Source organism: Myotis nattereri (genome assembly GCF_964212035.1).
Source record: "Myotis nattereri genome assembly, chromosome: X".
Lineage (NCBI taxonomy): Eukaryota > Metazoa > Chordata > Mammalia > Chiroptera > Vespertilionidae > Myotis > Myotis nattereri.
This window is the reverse complement of record NC_138078.1, coordinates 53,125,778-53,147,061: the sequence shown is the minus strand read 5'-3', so window position 1 is coordinate 53,147,061 and position 21,284 is coordinate 53,125,778. Positions and strand designations below refer to the sequence as shown.

General features: G+C 48.5%; 1 protein-coding gene across 1 annotated transcript in view; it reads left to right on the top strand.

The window, feature by feature from the left end:
- Positions 1-3,940: 3,940 nt before the first annotated feature.
- The window catches only part of LOC308511706 (uncharacterized protein CXorf49 homolog), a gene marked incomplete at both ends in the record, with an annotated part of 43,524 nt that continues 26,180 nt past the window's right edge, over positions 3,941-21,284 (top strand). Inside the window, 2 exons of the mRNA XM_081081646.1 lie at positions 3,941-5,137; positions 6,415-6,491. Of these exons, the coding sequence (XP_080937772.1) occupies positions 3,941-5,137; positions 6,415-6,491 (1,274 nt within the window). The remainder of the gene's footprint in view (positions 5,138-6,414; positions 6,492-21,284) is intronic.

Genomic DNA, 21,284 nt, shown 5'->3' with positions numbered 1-21,284 from the left:
TCATTAAGGAAACAGCAATTAAAAACACCGTGAAATGCCACCACATGCCTATAAGCATAGCTAAAATTTAAAATAAAATACAGAGAATGCTACTGCTAGAAAGAATGAGGAAGCACCAGAACTATCGTGCATTCTTGGGGAGAATGCAAAATGATATAGACAAACTGAAAAACATTTTGTACGTCACTTATAAAGTTAAAAATATACTTACCAATTGCTCCATCCAACAAGCCGAGTCCTAGATAATTGCCCAAGAGAAATGAAAAGTAATATGGACAGCAAACCTGTTTGCATATGTTCATAGAAGCTTTCCCAGCTGCTTGGGTGACTGTACACTGGGACTGGACGAATACCCAGACATATCTAGGACTACTGGACACAGAGTCTAAGCTGACATTGATCCTGGAAGCCCATAGTGTCACGATGGGCGGCGGGGGGACGGGGGGGGGGGGGAGGTAGCTGTTTGAGAGGGGCTTGTGAGGCATGGTAATAAAAGAAGTTGGGAATAGAGTCTGGTTCACAGTGAGCCGACCTGGTGTTTCGATCAACAGATGAACACAGTGGTCATTTCTCCAGCCCCCAAGTTATGTGCCAGTGGTACACTTGGCAGTTGGAGCAATGAATCCCACAGGGTCATTGGTCTGTGGGGTAAGAGCTATCGTGGTGGGGAAGGCTAAGTGAATCCCCTGATACTGGCCCCACCCCAGGCCAAGATAGTAGGTCAAAACCAAAAATGGGGACATTGCGGGAAGGGCGTTAGCAGAGATTGGTGAGGACCTACAAAAAGCAGGGAAACTGGAGCCAGCAGAGCCCCAGGGATGAGGAGAGTGGGGGAGGTGTGGAGAAGTTCTAGGATTCTCCCTGTGGGGTAGAGAGGGAAGGAGGATGGGAGGGAAGAAATGGAAATGGCCAGAGGGATGCTGAGGCTTCCACTGGATGGATGGGTAATGTTTCCTAGGACCGTGGTGGGTACAGGAGATTTTGCTATATCCTTCCTCATCCATCTTAGCAGGTCGGAAATAGCCCACCATGTCTTTAAAAGTGACTGGGAGGAGTGGGAGAGGGCATCAGCTACACACAGGCAGAGGTTGGGGGGAGGGGAGGCAGGGCACACTTGAGGAGGAGGATCAGAGATTTAGAGTGTACCCAATCTCCCTGCTGCATAACCTTCTCTATCAGAGCCAGAAAAATTGGGTCTTTCTTTGAGTGCCCTCTGGCAAGAGGTGTTCAGACAGCTCAGGCCTCTCTAGGAGATCAGCCAGAGTAGGCTGCAGGAGGGAGAGGCGACTGGAAAGACAGAGGAGTATGGCCCGACCAGGCATGGCTCAGTGGTTGAGCATCAACTTATGAACCAGGAATTCACGGTTGGATTCCTGGTTAGGGCACATGCCCAGGTTTCAGGCTCGATCCCCAGTAGGAGGCGTGCAGGAGGCAGCCAATCAATGATTCTCTCTCATCATTGATGTTTCCATCTCTGCTGTGCCGAGCCAGTTCAGCCAAGGGTTCGAAAGCCTGAGTGAGGGTGGTGAAGGATGAAGAAATGACAGACAAAGAGAATAAGCTGGGTCTAGGGGTGGATCTTCCTGTGCCTGGCTGAGGCCACAGAGAGAGATCCAGAGGCGAGCTGAGCCTTTGTTTTATAGCCAGAGGTAAACAAGGTAGTGGTCACCATAGTGACAATGTTCTTGTGAGTTTCACTTGTTTCACTTGGTTTGGCAGCACTTGCTACATCTCCCTCAGCCCATTAGCTTCCCAGATAAGATCTAGGTAGACATAAGGTCAGGCCTAATTATGCTAAGGGGACTGTGCCCTCTAAGCTGGGACTGGTTTGTGGCTTTGCCAACAGGTCAGTCCGAGGCTTAACCCTATAGCCGCGCCCTACATTCTCCCTGTCCCTTCCTCTCTCTGAAATATGTATATATACATATATATAATTATATATATATATGTAAATACTATATATATAATTATGTATATGTATATAATATATATGTATATAATATACATAATGTTTTTAAAAAGACAGGGGAGTATGAATGGGAAAGAGAGGAAGAAGGTGTGGAAGGAAGGGAGGAGGGCTGTTGGAGTAGGGGTTGGGTGGCAAGCAAGTGGAAATTCTAACACTGGAGGGCCTTATAGAAACCAAGGGAGGGCCAGGGCTGCTCAGCTCAGGGAAGCTGGGAAGCTGGGAAGCAGGCGGTTCAGGAAAATTTGAGAGACAACTGGCGCCCTGGCGGGCTGCCCACTGGTAAGCATTGGCTGTGCGTCCTCCCAGGCCTTTATAACATGTCTGTAGGCACACCTATATGTACTCTCAGACCTTATCTCGGATTGACTAGTTTAAAAAAAAGTTACAAATGTGTATCCAACGCCATTGCTCTGCAGCTTGCTGTGTGCCTTTGGAATCTGTGCATTCTTTTGACTGGGGCGTTTTCATCTACCCAGTCAAAAGATGTAGGGTGCATACACTACACTGCATTCATCCACCTCCTTCCTGGTGGGAATTTAGAGTGTTGCCAGTGTTTCCCACCACCCTTGAGCATGTGTCCTGATGCACTACACGTACCGGCGTGTGTCCCGAAGGTGCACTCGGCAGAGGTCCATGCCTGGTCATGGAGGGAATGGGCGCTTTTTCATTTTTAAGGTTTTCTGCTCCAAAGCAAGGGCTCTGGAGCGGGACTGTCTTGGTTGCGATCCTGCCGCTGATCGCTACAAGCCCAATGACCTTGAGCCAGTGGCCGAACCTCTCAGTGCCTGCTTCCTCGCCTGTAAGAGGGTGGTGACGGGCGAGTACTTCAATCCTAGCATGGTCGGGAGGATGTGTTACTATTTATCTACAGCGCTTAGAAGAGCGCCAGGCACGTAGCAAGCGTTGTGTAAGTTGCCTTTCCCGGATTCTGCGCAATTGCCTCCCCAAACGGTTCTTCTGTAGCTGCGCACAGGCCGCCGCTTCCCCCCCGCCGCCCCCCCAGGCCCCCCACCTCGGGCACTTCGCAGTGGGCCAAGCACGGGCTTGCTCATAACCTCTCCCACCCGTGGGAGCGTTAAGCTCTGTGATTATTGCAGACCTGCTGTGAAAATGGGTTTATGGTTTGCGTCCGTGTCCCCAGGATCAGTGATGGTGAGCATCTTTTGGGGTGTGCACTGGCCATGGGGATTCCCTCTTCTTTGAACTGACTCAGAGTCGGGGCGGGGCTGAGGGAGGGGGCAAACCCCAGCCCTTCCACCAAACCGGCCCAGCAACACACAGCCCGGGGCCGATTTGACCACCCATCCTAAGGGAAACGGAGCCTCGACAGAGACCCTGCCGCCCGTAAATGCCACAAGTTTTGCTCCCTGGGCCTTTATGGAAAATGTATGTGGACCCACCGCTGCCCACGCGCTCGGGTGTGCGTTTCCCTGTTGGGTCGTAAGTGTTGTTGCAGAAGAGTGGCTGGTGCTTCACCTCCGTCCTGAGCTTGCACCCTCACCCCCCCTCGACCCACCCCCCAGACAGGTGCACCATCTCCGCGCTTCGTACATGGGAAACGGAGGCTAGGTGCTTTGACTCCAGTTGGACAGTAGGTGCCTGGCCGGGGGAGGCGGGGCAGGAAGTGATGGGAGGAGCCCCCCTATGACCACACTCCTCCACCAGATTGGCTTCCAACTGCCGCTGTGACGTCACACGCACGACTGGACCAACCAGAGGCCCTCCACCCTATTGGCCAGGGCCTGGGGGGCGGGCCTAGAAGGGGCGCACTGATTGGCGGGCGGTGGGACACGCACCAATGAGAAGGCCCGGGCGGTGATGGCTCTTGGAAGTCGCGCACGCTTGGAGGCCACCGCGTGAGCTGCCTGTGGTGACAAACGCTCTCTCAGAAGGTCAAGGCCTCGCGCTCTGCCGCTGCCTGTGCTCAGGGCGACCGTTTACCCTGTACCTGGGCTGCCGGGACTTGGCGACATGAGCTCCCCCAACAAGGACGAGAGGTCTGTTTGGGGAGTGGGGTCCCACCCAGAGGGCGGGGAGCAGGCCGGTGGACTAGGCCATACTGTGGGGACGCCCCTGCCGAGCAGCCAGGACGAGGGCGCGTTCTCAGACCTCGAAGGCTTCCAGGACGAGCGGGAAGTGATGGAAGGGGTGCTTTGGGGTTGCGAAGGCCGACCTGGCTCCCCGGCCGACTTCGACGGGGGCACTCTGGACTACCTTGCCGAGGAGGCCTCCATGGCCACCCTGCCGCGGCTGACCGACCGGGATCACCTGGCTGTCCGCAGGAACCCCTCCCCAGAGAGCTGCTGCGACTCTGAGGCGTCCGCCCTTTGGGTGGACGTGCGGGCAGGTCCCGAGGGTAGAAGCTCGCAGGCCTATGGTCTGGTGGGATCTCGGCGGCCTTCCACAGCCCGGCTGCCCGTCATGGGGCCTGGGGGAGGCCCGGCCTGGGGAAACTGCAAAAGAGGAGCTAAGAATAGGTCAAGGGTCACCGTGGGTCCCCAGTGGTCCTCCGAAGAAGGCCTGGTGGGCTGGCCTTCCCACTCCGAGTCATCAGATGACTTCAGCGAGCTGTACCTGCTGGGTTTGAGCCTCTGTGGCAAAGGAGGGGCCCAGGCCAAACCCAGGAGCCTGCAAGACGCACCCAGACACTCGGGTGCCCATGCCAGGGACGAGTTCCTTTGCGTGCCAGGCTCTTTCCTGCCCTCCGCTCCCCCACGACTGGCTTCAGTTGGGGCGAGGCGGGCTGTTGGAGAGCTGGACGCGTCCCGTAGGAGACCCCAAAGTGTGGTCTGCGGGAAGGTGGGGAGCAGGCCCAGCTACCTGCCGGGAGCCGCTGCTCCAGGCAGCCCGCCCAAGGCCGCTCCTGGAAGGAAAGTGGCCCAGGAGAAGAAGTTCCTAGGAGGGGCCTCCAAAGTTGACCCCCAGGGTACCTTCCCTTCCTGGGGGCAGGGAGTCTCAGCAGCTGCCCTGGAGCCAGCCACCTTCCCCCCAGTCGCTGGTGGTCCGGTGCTTGGGAGGGGCAAGGGGTATTCCTTGGACCCCTTGGGACCCACACAGCCCAAGCACACCGGCGCTGGGCAGAAGTCTGGGGCCAGGAGGAAGAAGGGGTCCCTGCCGGTGGTGGTAGAAGAAAAGGAACCGGAGAGCGACCCAGGCCCAAAAGTCCAAGTGAGTATGAGGCCATGGTCCTTCCCGCTCCCCAACCTGCCCTGCACTTCTCTAGGCACGTTCCCTCTGTCCCTCCTCAGGGCTTGTCATTGGGCACCCTGGGTCATTAGGATGCCAGATCTGGGTGGTTTTAGCCAGGGCAAACCCTAAGCTAGCCCTCCATGTGTGCCAGGCACCATTCTCCACACCTGGCAAGTTTCCCCGCTAGGGTGGTAGGGAGGGCTGGGGCAGCTGGTTTGGATCAGGGGACCCCTTAAGACTTTGGGCCCCAAAGCTTCAATGTTAAGAACCATCGGCTCCCTGCCTCCTACTTGCTAGCTGTTCCCGAGCCGTCCTTGCAGGGGGCCGTGGGCTGTCTCAGCACCGCACTGTTGTGTCTAGCTCAGCCTGGCCTCCTGACCGGGGCTGACTGAGGGCGAAAGTGCTGATGGGGTCCGCCTCAGAACTGCCTTCCCTATTCCCTGCCTCACCCCAGCCCCTACACACACACACACACACACACACACACACACACACACACACACACCACACATCCCGAGTCCAAATAAGTGAGAAATTTTTATTTCGTCCTCAGACACACAGTCCAGGGCCATCCTGCCGAGAAGGCAACAGCGGTGACGGCTACAGCAGAGCCGCCGGGGTTCCAGGACAAGCACAGCCCTGGGCCCTGAGCCAGGGAGAAGTCCTGCCCAGAGGGCCCAGAGCCTCCAGTGAGTCCCATGGGTCTGCTGGGAGCAGTGGGGAGAGAGGCTGAGGAGGGGAGCCCTCCTGCTCTGGCTCCACCAGGGGCTCAGCCCTGCTCCCTGCCTCCCTGCCTCCCTGCCTCCCTGCCTGCCCAGACAGCTTCTCCCACAGGAAATAGGGTGTCTGGACAGGGCAGGGCGCAAGGCACTTCATCCTCTGCATGGGGTTTGTGCACAGGGGTGATTCTCGTGGCTGTGCCCCAAACTGCCACTCCAGACACAGAGTTTCAGCGGAACAGGGCCTTTTCCGATAGGTCGGGTTGGGCCACTGGGCTCGTCCCAGGGGCTGGTTTTGCCTGCAGCTCTGCAAGCATCTAACCCAGGGCCACACACAGTGTTGGGGACCACAGCCCTGGGTGGGCTGCCCCTGGGGAACAGGCGAGGCAGGCCCAGAGAGAAGGGTGGAGCTGCTGGGCAGAGCAGGGGCAACTTGCTGCCAGCAGAGGGGGGTGCTGCCTCACGTGAGACCCTGCTAAGCCCTTTCCACCTCCCTGGGAGCTTTGGGGGCTGGATTTTGTGTCCTTTCCCTCTCAGGTGACCAGGCACCACTTGGACATCCCCCAGCACCGGAAAGGCAGCAGCAACCACCTGGAGCAGAGGGTTGTCCTCGGGTAATGCTCCCTCTGGCTCCTAGAAGTGCATTTCTGAGCTAGACTGTGGGATGTGTGTCCAGATTAAACCGACCCGTGTCTGTCCCCTCTCCCCACACCCCGCCGCCGCTGCCGCCATCCCACACCTCAAGGAGGGCATGCACCTCCTTTTCCCACTGAGGAGGGGCGGGGCTAGCCCAGGTGGTGGGGGCGGGGGTGTCGTCGAGGGGAGAGGAGGCCTGAGTACACTAATCATTTCTCTTTCTCTGGTGTCTGCTGGCCTAGTGCCCGGAGCTGCAGAGACAAATATTCCACCTTAGACAGCAACTAGGTAGGAGGAACCTCTGGCTGGGGCAGGGGCAGGGGCAGGGGCAGGGCCAGGGCCAGGGCCAGGGCCAGACTTCAGTGCCTTAGCATGGGGCTGGGGCAGGCTGCAGGTACAGGCGGCCTCACAGGGCCCAACATTCCTGTGGGGAGGAGAACTCAGCACGCCTGGCCCTGGAGCCTACTGTGCATGTACAGCTAGGTGTGTGGACAGAGAGGAAAGAAAGTGTGGTCGGAGCTACAAGCGCACTTTGCCAAGGAGAACCAGTCCTAGAGATCTTCTCTCAGGACGGACGTCTAGCGATGCCTCGTTGATTCTCCCTTCAACTGCTCCTTGCTATGGCTTCTGTGGGTCTTGTTTGTTTGACAAATTCTGAATGGTTCTGATATGCCCCAAAGCTTGCGTGCTGGCACACTTTGTCCTGTTTGGAAAACATTTCCACGCTTAATTCAAGTGGTGAGTGACTGAGTCAGGCCCAGGGCTCCTTGGGTAGGGACTGGAGGGGGTTTCAGGTTGCAGGGCTAGGAGGTTCCCCACAGGGACAGGGGGTCGGGCTTCTCTATCCCTCCATCTGGAGTGCCTGCTTATGCCTCTCTCTGTTGCAGCGGCCATGCAGTCCCTGGCTGACAAGTTCCGGGACCTTTGATGTGAGTGTTACGCACACCATACCCCTTCCCACAGCCGTGGCTGTTGAGGAGGGCTGTGGGCTGGCCCTGGCTTGAGGCTCCTCCCCGACTCTGCTCTGTTGGACAGGTGGAGCCCAGCATCTTGGTGCAAGAGGAGCAGCCCGGGAGCTGCGGCCAAGCTGGTTCCCTCCTGTTCCACATCAGCCAAGGCTTCCTCTCCCCCTCCTTATGCCTCCTCCCCACCCCATTTCTCAGCAGTTTCAAATTAAGGTCCCTCTCAAATTCTGTGCTCTCACCCTGGCCGATCTGGCTCAGTTGGCTGGTTGGGCATTGTCCCGTGCACCAACAGGTCACAAGTTCGATTCCGGGTCAGGGCCCGTGTCCAGGTTGTGGGCTCGCAGCCGATTGATGTATCTCTCTCATGTCCATGTTTCTCTCTCTCTCTCTCTCTCTCTCTCTCTCTCTCTCTCTCTCTCTCTCTCTCTCTCCCCCCCTCAATAAAAGCCTGTTTGTTTAAATAAACAAACCTCTGTGGTCTCTCTTGGGGGCGGGGGGCGGGGGGACAGGTGGAAGAGGGGATCAGGGCAGGGAGGGATTGGAGCTGCTCCATCTCAGCGCTTTTTCCAGAACAATACCTCCGGCATTCTGTGGTGGGCCTTCTGCCTGCGGGGAGTCTGAGCCAGCCTCTGATAGGAGCCTTGCAGCCAGAAGACCAGGTCGCCCCCGGGTCTGGGCTCTGCCTGGATCTGCCTGGCCACATTAGCTTCTCTCCCCTTTCCCTTGCAGGCCCTCTTGGTGTTCGAAACTCCTCTGCGTTTGGGGTCTCATGCCATTCATTGCCCATTTCCCCTCCCCTTCAGCAGGAACTCAGGACCCCCCTCCAGAGCTCAGTCCCTCTTTCCCACAGTCAGTGGGCCTCCTCCCATCTCCCGTGCTTTGCTGTCCGAACACGCTTGGTCTCCCCATGGCTTTCCTTCGGTGGCCTTCCCTGCACCTCTACTCCAGCGGGTGTAAAGAGCACACTCGAGCTCATCTTCCCCCTTCCCAGGACCAGTCCTCCCTGTGGAGTCCTTCCCTCCCGCTGGCGCCACCTCACGCACATGGACAACTCAGCCAGCCACCCGGGGGTCGGCCTCCTCCCCTCTTTAGCTCTCACCTTTGACGCTCCGCTCAGTTCTCCCTCCTGGGTTTCAGTAGAGAGGTGGAGGCAGAAGCCACAGCCCAGGGAGTTGCGGATCACAGGGGAAGGTACGGGAATACAGAGGAAGAGCAAGGGTTAGACTCCAGCCTGAAGGACAGGGAATGAGTCTGTTGTGGGGGCTGCGGGCCAACCTGAGGAAACTGCCTAGCAGAGGGTTCACACCCTGCCTGCCCTAGCCCACTAATGCCCCTCCTCCCGCCGGTTTCTATGGCGAGGGTGGTTGATAAGTCTCCGTGTGGTACGTGGTCCCCTTCAAATACTATATTTAACCAGCCCGAGACACAGGTCCTCCTGGAAGTGGCAGTTCTGCGCCCCCGCGCAGTCTCCCCCACTGCCTCGGCAGGTCACACAAGGTTGAGTCTCACTCTGTGCCCCCTTTCCCCTTCACTGAGGGCTGGGGTCCGGTTGCTTCCCTGAGCCAGGACCTGGCAGGGCTGTGCGGGCCTGGGACTCAGAGGGACACAGACTTGTGTGTGTTTGAGTGAGTTGAGGGTTGGTTCTGCCAGACTCCATTCCCCCAGAGACCGGTGTTAATACACACCACACACCACACACACACACACACACACACACACACACACACACACACACACACGGCGGGGCAATGGTGGATAGAACATTCGAGGTTGGAGAAGGGGATCTGGTTCGGAATAAAATTAACCGGGGATAATGTCCCTTGATGTGGTTCAGGCAGTAAAGGTAGTAGTAGAGACTGTGGGACTGAGTGAGCCAAAGCAAGGGTGGGATCTACTTTTCTCAAGGGGCATTGTTAAATTCCTGACACATTGGGTGGGGGGTGAGGGGAGGGGGTTTGCGGGGCTGGGAATGATGCGGAAGTCACCAACCCCAAGGCAGGGCGTCCAGACACCCAAACTGTGGGAGTTGCTGGAGGTGGCTCTGGATCTTACTCTGCGATCCTATGGCATCTGACAAAGGTGCGTGGATGGAGTGAGAATGCAGAGGTCAGGCCCGGACAGGGTGCATCCTAGGGTCAGGGAGCTCACGTAGAGACTGCCCCTACAGTAGCCAACCGGGGCATGGGCAGGATGGGCGCAGTGAAGATGGGCAGTAAAGAGTGATGGCGCCCGGGAAATAGGGCAGACTCGGTTCCACCCTCCTTCCTCCATATTCTCACCCTGTCTACGTTCCGGGCCCTGTGGCATGAGCTCAGGTGGACAGACCATCACACATGGGATGGGACACCCACAGCCTGCAGAGCCAGAAAAGAACGTTCGTGGGACTTCATCCTTCCACTTCAAACCCCTCTCTGGAGAAGGTGGGCTTGGTTGCTTAGGCTATGGCTGTGATCCTGACCCAGTGGTTATTTCTCGGCGGGGTGACATGCTGTCTGAGTGACAAAGTTTGGAAGAGATTTTCCAGCTGGGCTTTCTGCCCACATAGACATACATGGGAGCGGGTTGTGATGGCGGCTAGTCCAGCACCAGCACCGCCTGGGAGCCCTGGGGCCCTCGTCGCCAGGGAGAGGAAGGGGAGAAGTGCACTACGGGGTCGTGGGAGGCAGGAACACGACCCGCGGTGGCTAGCTTTGCCAGCTTCCCTTCCCTCCTCTGAGCACACAACCTCCCTCTTTCATTTTCAGACCAACTGCAGCACAATAATGCTGCTGTAAACTTGCACATCGCAGGCCCCTTCCAGTTCTGGAGGGGGTGGGGTTGGGGGAGCGGGGGGAAGCGGCAGATACTGGGGCATAGATTATGGAAACGCATCGGGGCCCCAAGAAAACCGACCTGCTCTCCAGGCTGGGAGGCAGTGGTGGCTGGCCTGGAGAGCCCTAGTTCCCAGCCTGCCTCCTTCTGCTACTGGCCTAGTTCCTGGGCAGACCCCCGCTTCCCCACCCTCACCCCTCACCACCATCAGCAGCACCACCACCAGAACCAGCCAACTGCTCTTTCCGGACTCTCTGGGAGGATTGGCACACACAGGGGATGTAGTGGGAGGTGAGCGCTGGATAGGGAGCTGAGAGTGGTGGGCAGAGCAGTGGTGCCCAAAGATGTCCACGTCCTAATTCCTGGAACTGGCTGATATGCCACCTTGCCTGGTAATGCGGAGGGGTGGTTAAGGTTACAGGTGGTTAAGGTTACAGGTGGTTAAGGATACAGGCTGCTATTCATCCGACTGAGGTGCACAGACTCTCCCCGTGCATTTGCCGGGTCCTGCCGACCCGCCTGTGCTGCCAGGGTGGCCATGTTGACTGTACCTGCCTGATTCCAGGGGGCACCATTAGCGCGACTGCAGGGTGCTGCATGCCCCTGTGCTTGTGCAATGTTGACATCCTGCTAACAACCACTCAGATGAAGATGGAGAACATGCCAACAGGCTTGGACCCTCCTTTTGCTCCAGGACAATCATGTCCCCATCCCTGGTCCTCCTGAGGTAACTGATGTCCTCGTAATGGTTCCGGATAGCCGTTCACTTCCTTTCAAAGGATAACATTCGCTATTTAATAAATAACCCTTCCAAAGTTATAAAAGATAAATGGCATGAAATCAAATACTATGTATATTTGTAAAACACATTCTGAATATAAACACAGTGGTAACAGCCCTATACTCGAAAAAGTGTAAGACATTGAAGGAAGAAACTGAAGAAGCTACAAATAAATGGTAACATATACTGTGCTCATGTATAGAAAGAATTAACTGTTAAAATGTCCATACTCCCCACTCTGGCTGGTATGGCACAGTTGGTTATAGTGGGTTTCCATTTTCTAAATGGTTGCTGAATTTCCAAGGCAACCTTTGAGAGTTTGATTCCTGATGGGGTCACATATGGGAGACAACTGATGGATGATTCTTTCATACATCAATGTTTCTCTCTCAAATGAGTAAATCATATCCTCAGGCGAGGATTAAATAAAATTAATTAATTAATTAATTAATTAATTAATTAAAAATGCCCACACTCCCCAAAGCAATCTATGGATTCAAGGCAATCCATGTTAAATTACCAATGGTGTTTTTCACAGAGCTAGTACAAATAAACAAAAGTAAATTATATGGAACCAGAAAAGACCACGTATAGCCCAAACAATCATGAGAAAGAAGAATAAATTTACAGGCATCACACTACCTAATAAACTATACCACAAGGCAATAGTAATAAAAACAGCAAGGTACTAACATAAAAACAGATACAGAGATTAATGGAACAAAATAGAGAACCCAGTAATAAATCCATGCCCATATGATCAATTAACCAATGGCAAAGATGGCAAGAATATACAATGGGTTAAAGATAGTCTCTTCAATAAATGGTGTTTGGAAAATTGAACAGATAGTTGCAAAAATATGAAACTAGACCACCTTCTTACACCATATGTAAGAGTAAACTCAAAATGTATTATAGACTTAAAACCATAAAACTCATAGAGGAAAACATAGGCAGTAACCTCTCTGATATTTCTCTTAGCAATATTTTTTCTAATATATCTCTTGTGGCAAGGGAAACAAAAGAAAATATAAACAAATGGGACTACATCAAGCTAAAAATTTGGGGAGGATTCCAAAATGGCTGCAGAGTAAGTTGAAGCTCTGTTCACTTGCTCCCAACTCCGGACTGGTCTTGCAGCTAAACTGCAGAGCAATCAGCTTGAAAAAAACAGTTGAAGTGCGGCTGATCTGAAATAATGAAAGCAGGGAACACAGAGGAATGACAGAAGGAGATGGGGAGAGGGTGATCCCTCTTGTGTATGTGCATGGCTGGGAAGCTGGAGGGATATTGCAGCAGCAAAACCCTTGCCTCTTGGGAGTGTGGGGTCTCAGGACCGTGTAGGTAGCCCCAATCCAGAGCAACAGAGAAAAGAAGGGGAACCTGTGTAGCATCTGTCAATGGGAATCAATGGTGATTCCATTCAGCCTTGGAGGTTCAGACTGCATCATCCCAGGCAACAAATGATGCAAGCTTATTACAATAAAAATGGCCAAGGTTAAAGACAGAGAATCTTAAATGCAGTAAGAGAGAGATAGTTACCTCCAATGGGAGTTCCCATAAGGCTGTCAGCTGATTTCTCAAAAGAAACACTTTAGGCCCAAAAGGAATGGCATGAAGTATTCAAAGCAATGAAAAAGCAAGGATCTGAAATCAACACTGCTCTATCCAGCAAGTCTATCATTTAAAAATGATGGGGAAGTAAATGTCTTCCCAGACAAAAAAGGATAAAGGAGTTTATTGCCACCAAACCAACATTGCAAGTAATGTTAAAGGGACTGCTGTAAGAAGAAGAAATAGAGAGAGGAACATAGGCATAAAGAATAAAAATGACAATAAATACCTATAAATAATAATCTCAAATGGAAATGGAATACATGCTCTAATCAAAAGACATAATGTAGCCCTGGCCAGGTGGCTTAGTTGATTGGAGCATCCTGCCATACACCAGGTGGTTTGCAGGTTAGATTCCCAGTCAGGGTACATACTTAGACTGTGGATTTGATCTCTGGTCTAGGTGCATACTGGAAACAACTGATTGAGGTTTCTCTCACATATCAATGTTTCTCTTTCTCCCTCTCTCCATTCCTCCATCTCTAAAAATCCATGAAGGAAAAATATAACCCCAGGTGAGGATTAATAAAAAGACATAGGGTAGCTGAATGAATAAGAAAACATGACCCATATGTATGCTGCCTACAAGAGACCTACCTTAGAACAAAAGATTCACATAGGGCCCTAACCAGTTTGGCTCAGTGGATAGAGCATCAGCCTGCGGACTCAAGAGTCACAGGTTTGATTCTGGTCAAGGGCATGTACATTGGTTGCGGGCACATTCCCAGTAAGAGGTGTGCAAGAGGCAGATGATCGATGTTTCTCTCTCATCAATGTTTCTAACTCTCTATCCCTCTCCCTTCCTCTCTGTAAGAAATCAAGAAAATATATTAAAAAAAAAAGATTCACATAGGATGAAAGTGAAAGGATGGTAACAATTTTCCATGCATATGCAACAAACAAACAAAAATCTGGGGTGGTAATACTTATATCTCACAAAATAGACTTCAAAACAAAGGCCATAAAAGAGACAGCGAGACCAATGGAACAGAATAGAGGACCCAGATATTGACCCAAGCCATTATATTCAATTAATATTTGACAAAGGAAGCAAGAGCATACAATGGAGTCAAAACAGCTTCTTTAATAAATGGTGCTGGGAAATTTGGTCAGATACATGCAAAAAAATGAAACTAGATCACCAACTTACACCATACACAAAAACAAACTCAAAATGGATAAAGGACTTGAATGTAAGATGGGAAACCATAAAAATCCTACAAGACTCCATAGGCAGTAAAATTGCAGGCATATGTTGTAGCAATATCTTTACAGACACAGATCCTAGGGCAAGAGAGACGAAGGAGAAAATAAACAAATGGGACTACATCAAAATAAAAAGCTTCTTCAAAGCAAAAGAAACCATCAACAAAACAACAAGAAAGCCCACTGCATTCGAGAACATATTTGCCAATGTTATCTCTGATAAGGGTTTAATCTCCAACATTTACAGGGAACTCATACAACTCAACAAATGGAAAATAAACAATCCAATCAAAAAATGGGCAAAGGACCCAAATAGAAACTTTTCAAAAGAGGACACGCAGAAAGCCAAGAGACACATGAAAACATGCTCAAAGTCACTAATCAGCTGAGAGATAAAAATCAAAACAACAATGAGGTACCACCTCACACATGTCAGAATGGCTATCATCAACAAATCAACAAATGACAAGTGCTGGAGAGGATGCAGAGAAAAAGGAACCCTCCTTCACTCCTGGTGGGAATGCAGACTGGTGCAGCCATTGTGGAAAACAGTATGTAGTTTCCTCAAAAATTAAAAAATTTTTTAACCCAGTAATACCACTTCTAGGAATATATCCCAAGAATAAAGAAACACCGATCAGAAAGGATATATGCACCCTGTGTTCATAGCAGCACAATTTACAATAGCCAAGATTTGGAAACAGCCTAAATGGTCATCAACAGATGGGTGGATTAGAAAACTATTATACATCTACACCAGCGATTCTCAACCTGTGGCTCGTGACCCCTTTGGGGGTCGAATGACCCTTTCAAAGGGGTCGCTTAAGACCATCGGAAAACACATATATAATTACATATTGTTTTGTGATTAATCACTATGCTTTAATTATGTTCAATTTGTAACAATGAAAATACATCCTGCATATCAGATATTTACATTATGATTCATAACAGTAGCAAAATTACAGTTATGAAGTAGCAACAAAAATAATTTTATGGTTGGGGGTCACCACAACATGAGGAACTGTATTAAAGGGTTGCAGCATTAGGAAGGTTGAGAACCACTGATCTACACAATGGAATACTATGCTGCTATAAAAAAGAAGAAATTTTTACCATTTGCCACAGCATGGATGGAACTGGAGAACATTATGCTACGTGAAATTAGCCAGGAGGTGAAAGAAAAACACCACATAATCTCACTCATTTATGAATAATAAAGAACATTATAACCTGATGAGCAAAAAAATAGATACAGAGGCAGAGAAGCATTGAACAGACTGTCAAATTGCAGTGTGAAAGTTAGGGAGTGTTGGGGTGGGGAGAGGTAAGAGATCAACTGAAGGACTTGTATGCATGCATATAAGCATAACCAATGGACACAAGACACTGGGGGTGGGGTGGGGTGAGGGTATGCGCCGGGGGGTAGGGGAGGCTGGGGGAAGGTCAATGGGAAAAAAGAGGAGACATGTGTACTACTATTTGTAATACTTTAAACAATAAAAAAAGGTAACCTTAAAGGACATACTAGATCAGATGGATTTAATTAATATTTTCATCCCAAAGCTGCAAATAAACCTTTTTCTCAAGTGTACATGAAACATTCTCAAAGATAGACCACATGTTATGACACAAAATAATTCTTAACAAATTCAAGTGGATTGAAATCATATCAAGCATCTTCTGGAATTACAATGGCATGAAACTAGAAATCAACAATAATAAAAATAAACCCTCAAAAACATTGAAACATGTGGAGGCTAAATAGTAGGTTATTAAACAATGAATGGGTTACCAATGAGATGAAGGAAAAAATTTTTAAAAAAACTTCCTGTAAGCAAATGAAAATGAACACAAAACAACCCCAAATCTGTGGGACACAGCAAAACAAGACCTGAGAGGGAAGTTCATAGCATTTACAAGCCTAACTCAAGAAGCAAGAAAAATCTCTAAGATACCATCTAACCCAAGAACTAAAAGAACTAGAAAAAGAACAACAAGAAAAACCCAGAGTAAGTAAATGAATGAAAATAATAAATACCACAGTGGGGGAAAATGACATAGAGACCCCAAAAAATCAATGAAATCAAGAGCTGGTTCTCCGAAAAGATAAACAAGATTAATGAACCTTAACCCAGACACATCAGAAAACAAAGAGAGAAGACCCAAATAAATAAAATCAGAACTGAAAGAGGCAAAATAACAACTGAAATCACAGAAATACAAAGGATTGTAAGAAAATACTATGAACAACTATACGCCAACACATTGGACAACCTGGGTGAAATGGACAAATTCCTAGAAATATATAATTTTCCAATACTAAATCAGGAAGAATCAGAAAACATGAACATATCAACAACAACTAAAGATATTGGAACAGCCCTAGCCACTTTGGCTCAGTGGATAGAGCTGAAGGGGTTTGATTCCGGTCAAGGGCATGTACCTTGGTTGCAGGGTCGATACCCAGCCCTGGTTGGATCCCTGTGGGAGGCAACCAATTAATGTGTCTCTCTCACATTGATGTTTCTCTCTCCCTCCCTTCCACTCTCTCTAAAAATCAATGGAAAAATATCCTCTGGTGAGGATTCACACACACACACACACACACACACACACACACACACACAAAAGAAAGAATGAAATTGGAAGAGTAATCAAAATACTCTCAGCAAACAAAAGTCCTGGATTAGATGGATTCACAGGCGAAATTTTCAAAACATTTAAATAACTAACACCTGTCCTCATCAACCTACCTCCCCAAATTCAAGAGTAAGAAATACTTCCAAGCTCTTTTTATGAGGCCAGGATTATCCCAATTCCCAAACCAAATAAAAACACTACACAGAATGAAAATTATAAGCTGATAACCCTGATGTACACAGATGTGAAAATACTCAACAAAATATTAGCAAATCAGATCTGGCAATACGTTAAAATCATCATACACCATGATAAGTTGGATTAATTCTTGGTACAATATTCTCAAATCAATAAATGTGATACATCACATAAACAAAATGAAAGATAAAGAAACACATAATCATATCAATAGACACAGAAAAATCATTTGCTGTAATCCAGTACCTATTTAGATAAAAACTCTCAGCAAAGTGGGAATAGAGGGAACATATCCCAACATAATAAAGACCATATATGATAAACTCACAGCCAACATCATACTCAATGGGGGAAAGCTAAAAGTCTTTTCCCCTTAAGATCTTAAGGAACAAGACAGGAATGTCCACTTTCGCTACTCCTATTCAACATAGTACTGGAAGTCCTAGCTACAGCAATCAAACAACAACAAGAAGAAATAAAAGGCATTCAAATTGGAAATGAGGCAGTAAAACTGTTATCATTTGCAGGTGATATGATATTACATATAAAAAACACTAAAGCTTCCACCATAAAACTACTAGATTTATTAAAAAGAATTCTGCAGAGGAGCAGGATATAGTTTTTATTTTATTTTTTAATATTTATTAAATTTCTTGGACAAAATTAATATCCAGAAGAGTGATGACATTTTTATACACTAATAATGAACTCTCAGAATGAGAAATTAAGTTGCCATTTACCATAGCAAACAAAAAATAAGGTACCTAGGAATAAACTTAACCAAGGAGGTAAAAAACCTGTATTCAGAAAACTATAAGACATTTTTTTAAAAATAGAGGAAGATGCAAACAAGTGGAAGCATATACTGTGTTCATGGATTGGTATAATTAACATCATAAAAATGTCCATACTACCCAAAGAAATCTATACATTCAATGCAATCCCTATTAAAACACCTACAGTAAATCTCACAGATCTAGGACAAATATCCAAAAATGTATATGGAACCAAAAAAGTCCCTGAATAGCCACAGCAATCTTGAAAAAGAAAAACAAAGTTGGAGCGGTTACAATATCAAATATCAAATTATATTACAAAGAGAGGAGTCTGAAGATGGCAGTGATATAGGCAGACGAGTCCCAGGTCATGTCCCGGAGCAAATGGAGTAAGCAGCTGAAACTAATAACACCCACCACGAATTGGCGAAATTACTCAGCTGGTGAGACGGTTTGCAGCTGGGAAGGGCAGAACTCCCCTGGAAAGGTAAAAAAAAACAGGGATCTGGGCAGGAAAGTTTGCCAGACCTCTGAGCCCAGAGGGTCGGAGGGAGACTGCGTGGCAGACAGCTGTCCCTTGGAACAGGCACAGCCCCTGACTGGGGAAAGGAGATCAGAGGGATGCCAGTTGCCAGAGATTTGAGATATGGGTTCTTTGATCACGGAGGACTGAGCCTAAAGGGGGAAGCCTGAAGAGCTGACTAGAGCATGCAGTGCCGGTAAGAGAAGAGCTTATAGAGACTCAGCCTTCCCCGTTTCCACGGCCTGCGTTTGTTTGTTTGTTTTCACTGAATCCTGTTCATAAGACATTTCGGATACAGACACTCACCTGTGCTGAAGAGAGGGCGTAGGTGCGGATGAGTGGAATCTGGGGAGAGGCTGAGGAGAGAGGGGGGGGGGGCCGGGAGAGGTGGCAGCGAATTGAGTGCTGAGACACCCCTGGGCCCAGGATCAGGGCAGCCATTCTCTCTGGAGGATGGGACTCCTCCACCTAGCCCCCAGACAAGGAGCACAGCCACACCCAGATTCCACCCTGAACGAGATGAAGGGTAAAATAATCTGATTAGTCCCTGGGAGTTAATAAGGTCGGGCCTATAGAGGGATTTTCAATCCCAGCAACAACACAGAGCAGGTAACGATTATGGAACCAGCTCTGGGCAGTGGACCTCCCCAAACCAGTTTTAAGTGCAATAGAGACGATAAACCCAAGCTACTGGACAGAGAGCCCTATAACCTCAGAGGCCAACCCAAAAACACTGCCACCCAGAGGCTGAGCTACAAACTGACTCTTAGCTAAACACAAATTAAGGCAGTCTGGGACACAAATAAGGCCTGTTTTAAAACCAGGACTGTGGTTTACAACACGGAGGAACAGTGTATCACAGGAAAATTCAACACTCGCCTGAATACCTGGCAGGAATAAGGCGAGCCAGACTGATGAGTAGAAGAACCGAAGGACCTTCACTACTGCAATTTTTTTTTCTTTTTTCACCTTTTAACTAAGAAACCATTTTTTTACTTCTTTTTCCCCTCACCTGATTTTACCCTTTTAATTACTACACTTTTATTTTTAACCAGTATAATTACTGCTATGATTTTACCATTTTTTAAAGTGCCATTTTATTTTCTCTTTATTTTATTTTGGGATTAGTATTCTCCATTCTATTGTCATCGTTCCTTTAGCATCAATTTTCCCTACCCCAATTTTACCTCTATGCTAAAACCCTCTCCCTCACGTTTCCCCTTTTCTTGTCCTGTTTCTCTTACCCTATTCCTGCTTTAGATTTTCCCTATTCCCTATGTTTACCTCCTGTGAAAATTTCACCCTACTTATATATCTTATTTCCAATACACTACTCTAAATCCTTGTACACATATCCCTTATCTTTCTTCACTATCCAAATTTTTTTCTTCTTTTATCTTTCTATCATTTTGTTGCTGTTGGCTTGATTGTTGAGTATATTGTTTTTGTTGTTGTTGCTGCTGTTTGTGTGTGTGTGTGTGTGTGTGTGTGTGTGTGTGTCTGTGTTTTAGGACTGGTTGTGAGGCTGTTTTTCTTCTTTTTTTTCTTTATCTTTTTTTCTGCTGGTTTTTTCCCCACCCTCTAACCCCCCCTCCCCGTTTATTTTTGTGCTTCTGTTTTCCCTTGCCTCTCTTGATATTATTGGTTGTTTCTAGTTTGCATTCATCTCCAGGAGCTGTTGCTGAAATTTGTTGGGATTAGTGGCAGTTCTATAGGAGTTTTCTCCTCATATACATAGTCTCTTCCCCTCTTCTACTTCATTCTCTCTTTTCGCTCTTTTTTTTCTTCTCTTTTTTTTTATTTTCTTTCCCCCTCCTTTTTCCCAGTTTCTTTTTGCACTCCTTTCCCCGCCCACCTACTTTTGTTTTCTTTTCTATTTTGACTTTTATCTTTTTCTCTTCTTTTTTCCTTATCCCCTAATTCTCTTAATTAGGGTGGTCACCTTTTTTTGGGATTCTGAATATCGTGAATATATTTGTGTTTAGTGCCTGGTACGTGGTGCCTTGTTTAGTTGTATTTTGTGCCTTTAAATCAACGCAGCAGATCCAAGCAATAGCAGCCTCCTGAGCACCTCACCCTCTGTCTGAGGAACAGTAGCTGTATGTGAACCCTCCCCCGACCAGCCAGAAGAGCCACCACAGCTGTGAACAGCACCCAACAGAGAAGCTGCTGCCAACTGAGGAGCAGCTGCTACCACAACCGCCTAAGGGCCAACCACAGCCCAAGGAGCCACTGCCACCCAGGGAGCAGCCACTGAATGACTCAACGTCTAGATATGTCAGTGAGATAAAACATGGGTAGATAAGGAAACCTCCAAAGGAAAGGAAAGGAGGACTCTCCAGAAAAGCAGCTAAGTGACACAGAGGCATGCAACATGACAGAAAAAGAATTCAGAATAAGGGTCCTAGAGTGCATAAACTGGATGGAGGAAAAAATCAACAACTTCTGCAAGAAGCAAGAAGAAACAGATGAAAAAGTCAACTGCCTATGCAAGAAGCAAGAAGAAACAGATGAAAAACTCAATAACATATGCAAGAAGCTAGAAGAAAAAGATGAAAAAATAAACAACTTAAGTAAGACCCAAGAAGAAATGAAGAGCGATATAGCTGCAATGAAACACACCATTGAAAGTATCAACAGTAGACTAGGAGAAGCGGAGGACCGAATTAGTGAATTAGAAGACAAGGAAGCAAAACACACTCAAAATGTACTGCAATTGGAGGAAAAAATTAAAAGACAGGAGGAGAGCCTAAGGGAGCTTTGGGACAACATGAAATGAAACAACAGACGAATAATAGGGGTGCCAGAACAACAGAAAGATGAACAAGGATTAGAAAACCTATTCGAAGAAATAATATCAGAAAACTTCCCTGAGGTGGGGAAGAAAAAAGTCACACAAGCCCAGAGAGTCCCAAACAAGGTGAACCTGAAAAGACCTACACCAAGACACATCATAATTACCATGGCAAATGTTCAGGACAAAGAGAGAATCTTACAGGCTGCAAGAGAGAGATGGAAATTTACATACAAGGGATCTTCCATTAGATTAACAAATGATTTCTCACGGAAACACATCAGGCAAGAAAAGAATGGACGGAAATTTAAAAAGTGATGCAAAGCAAAGGACTGAATCCAAGAATACTCTATCCAGCAAGGCTATCATTCAAACTTGAAGGGGAAATAAGAAGCTTCACAGACAAAAAAAGGCTAAGGGAGTTTATCACCACCCAGCCAGCATTGCAAGAAATGCTAAA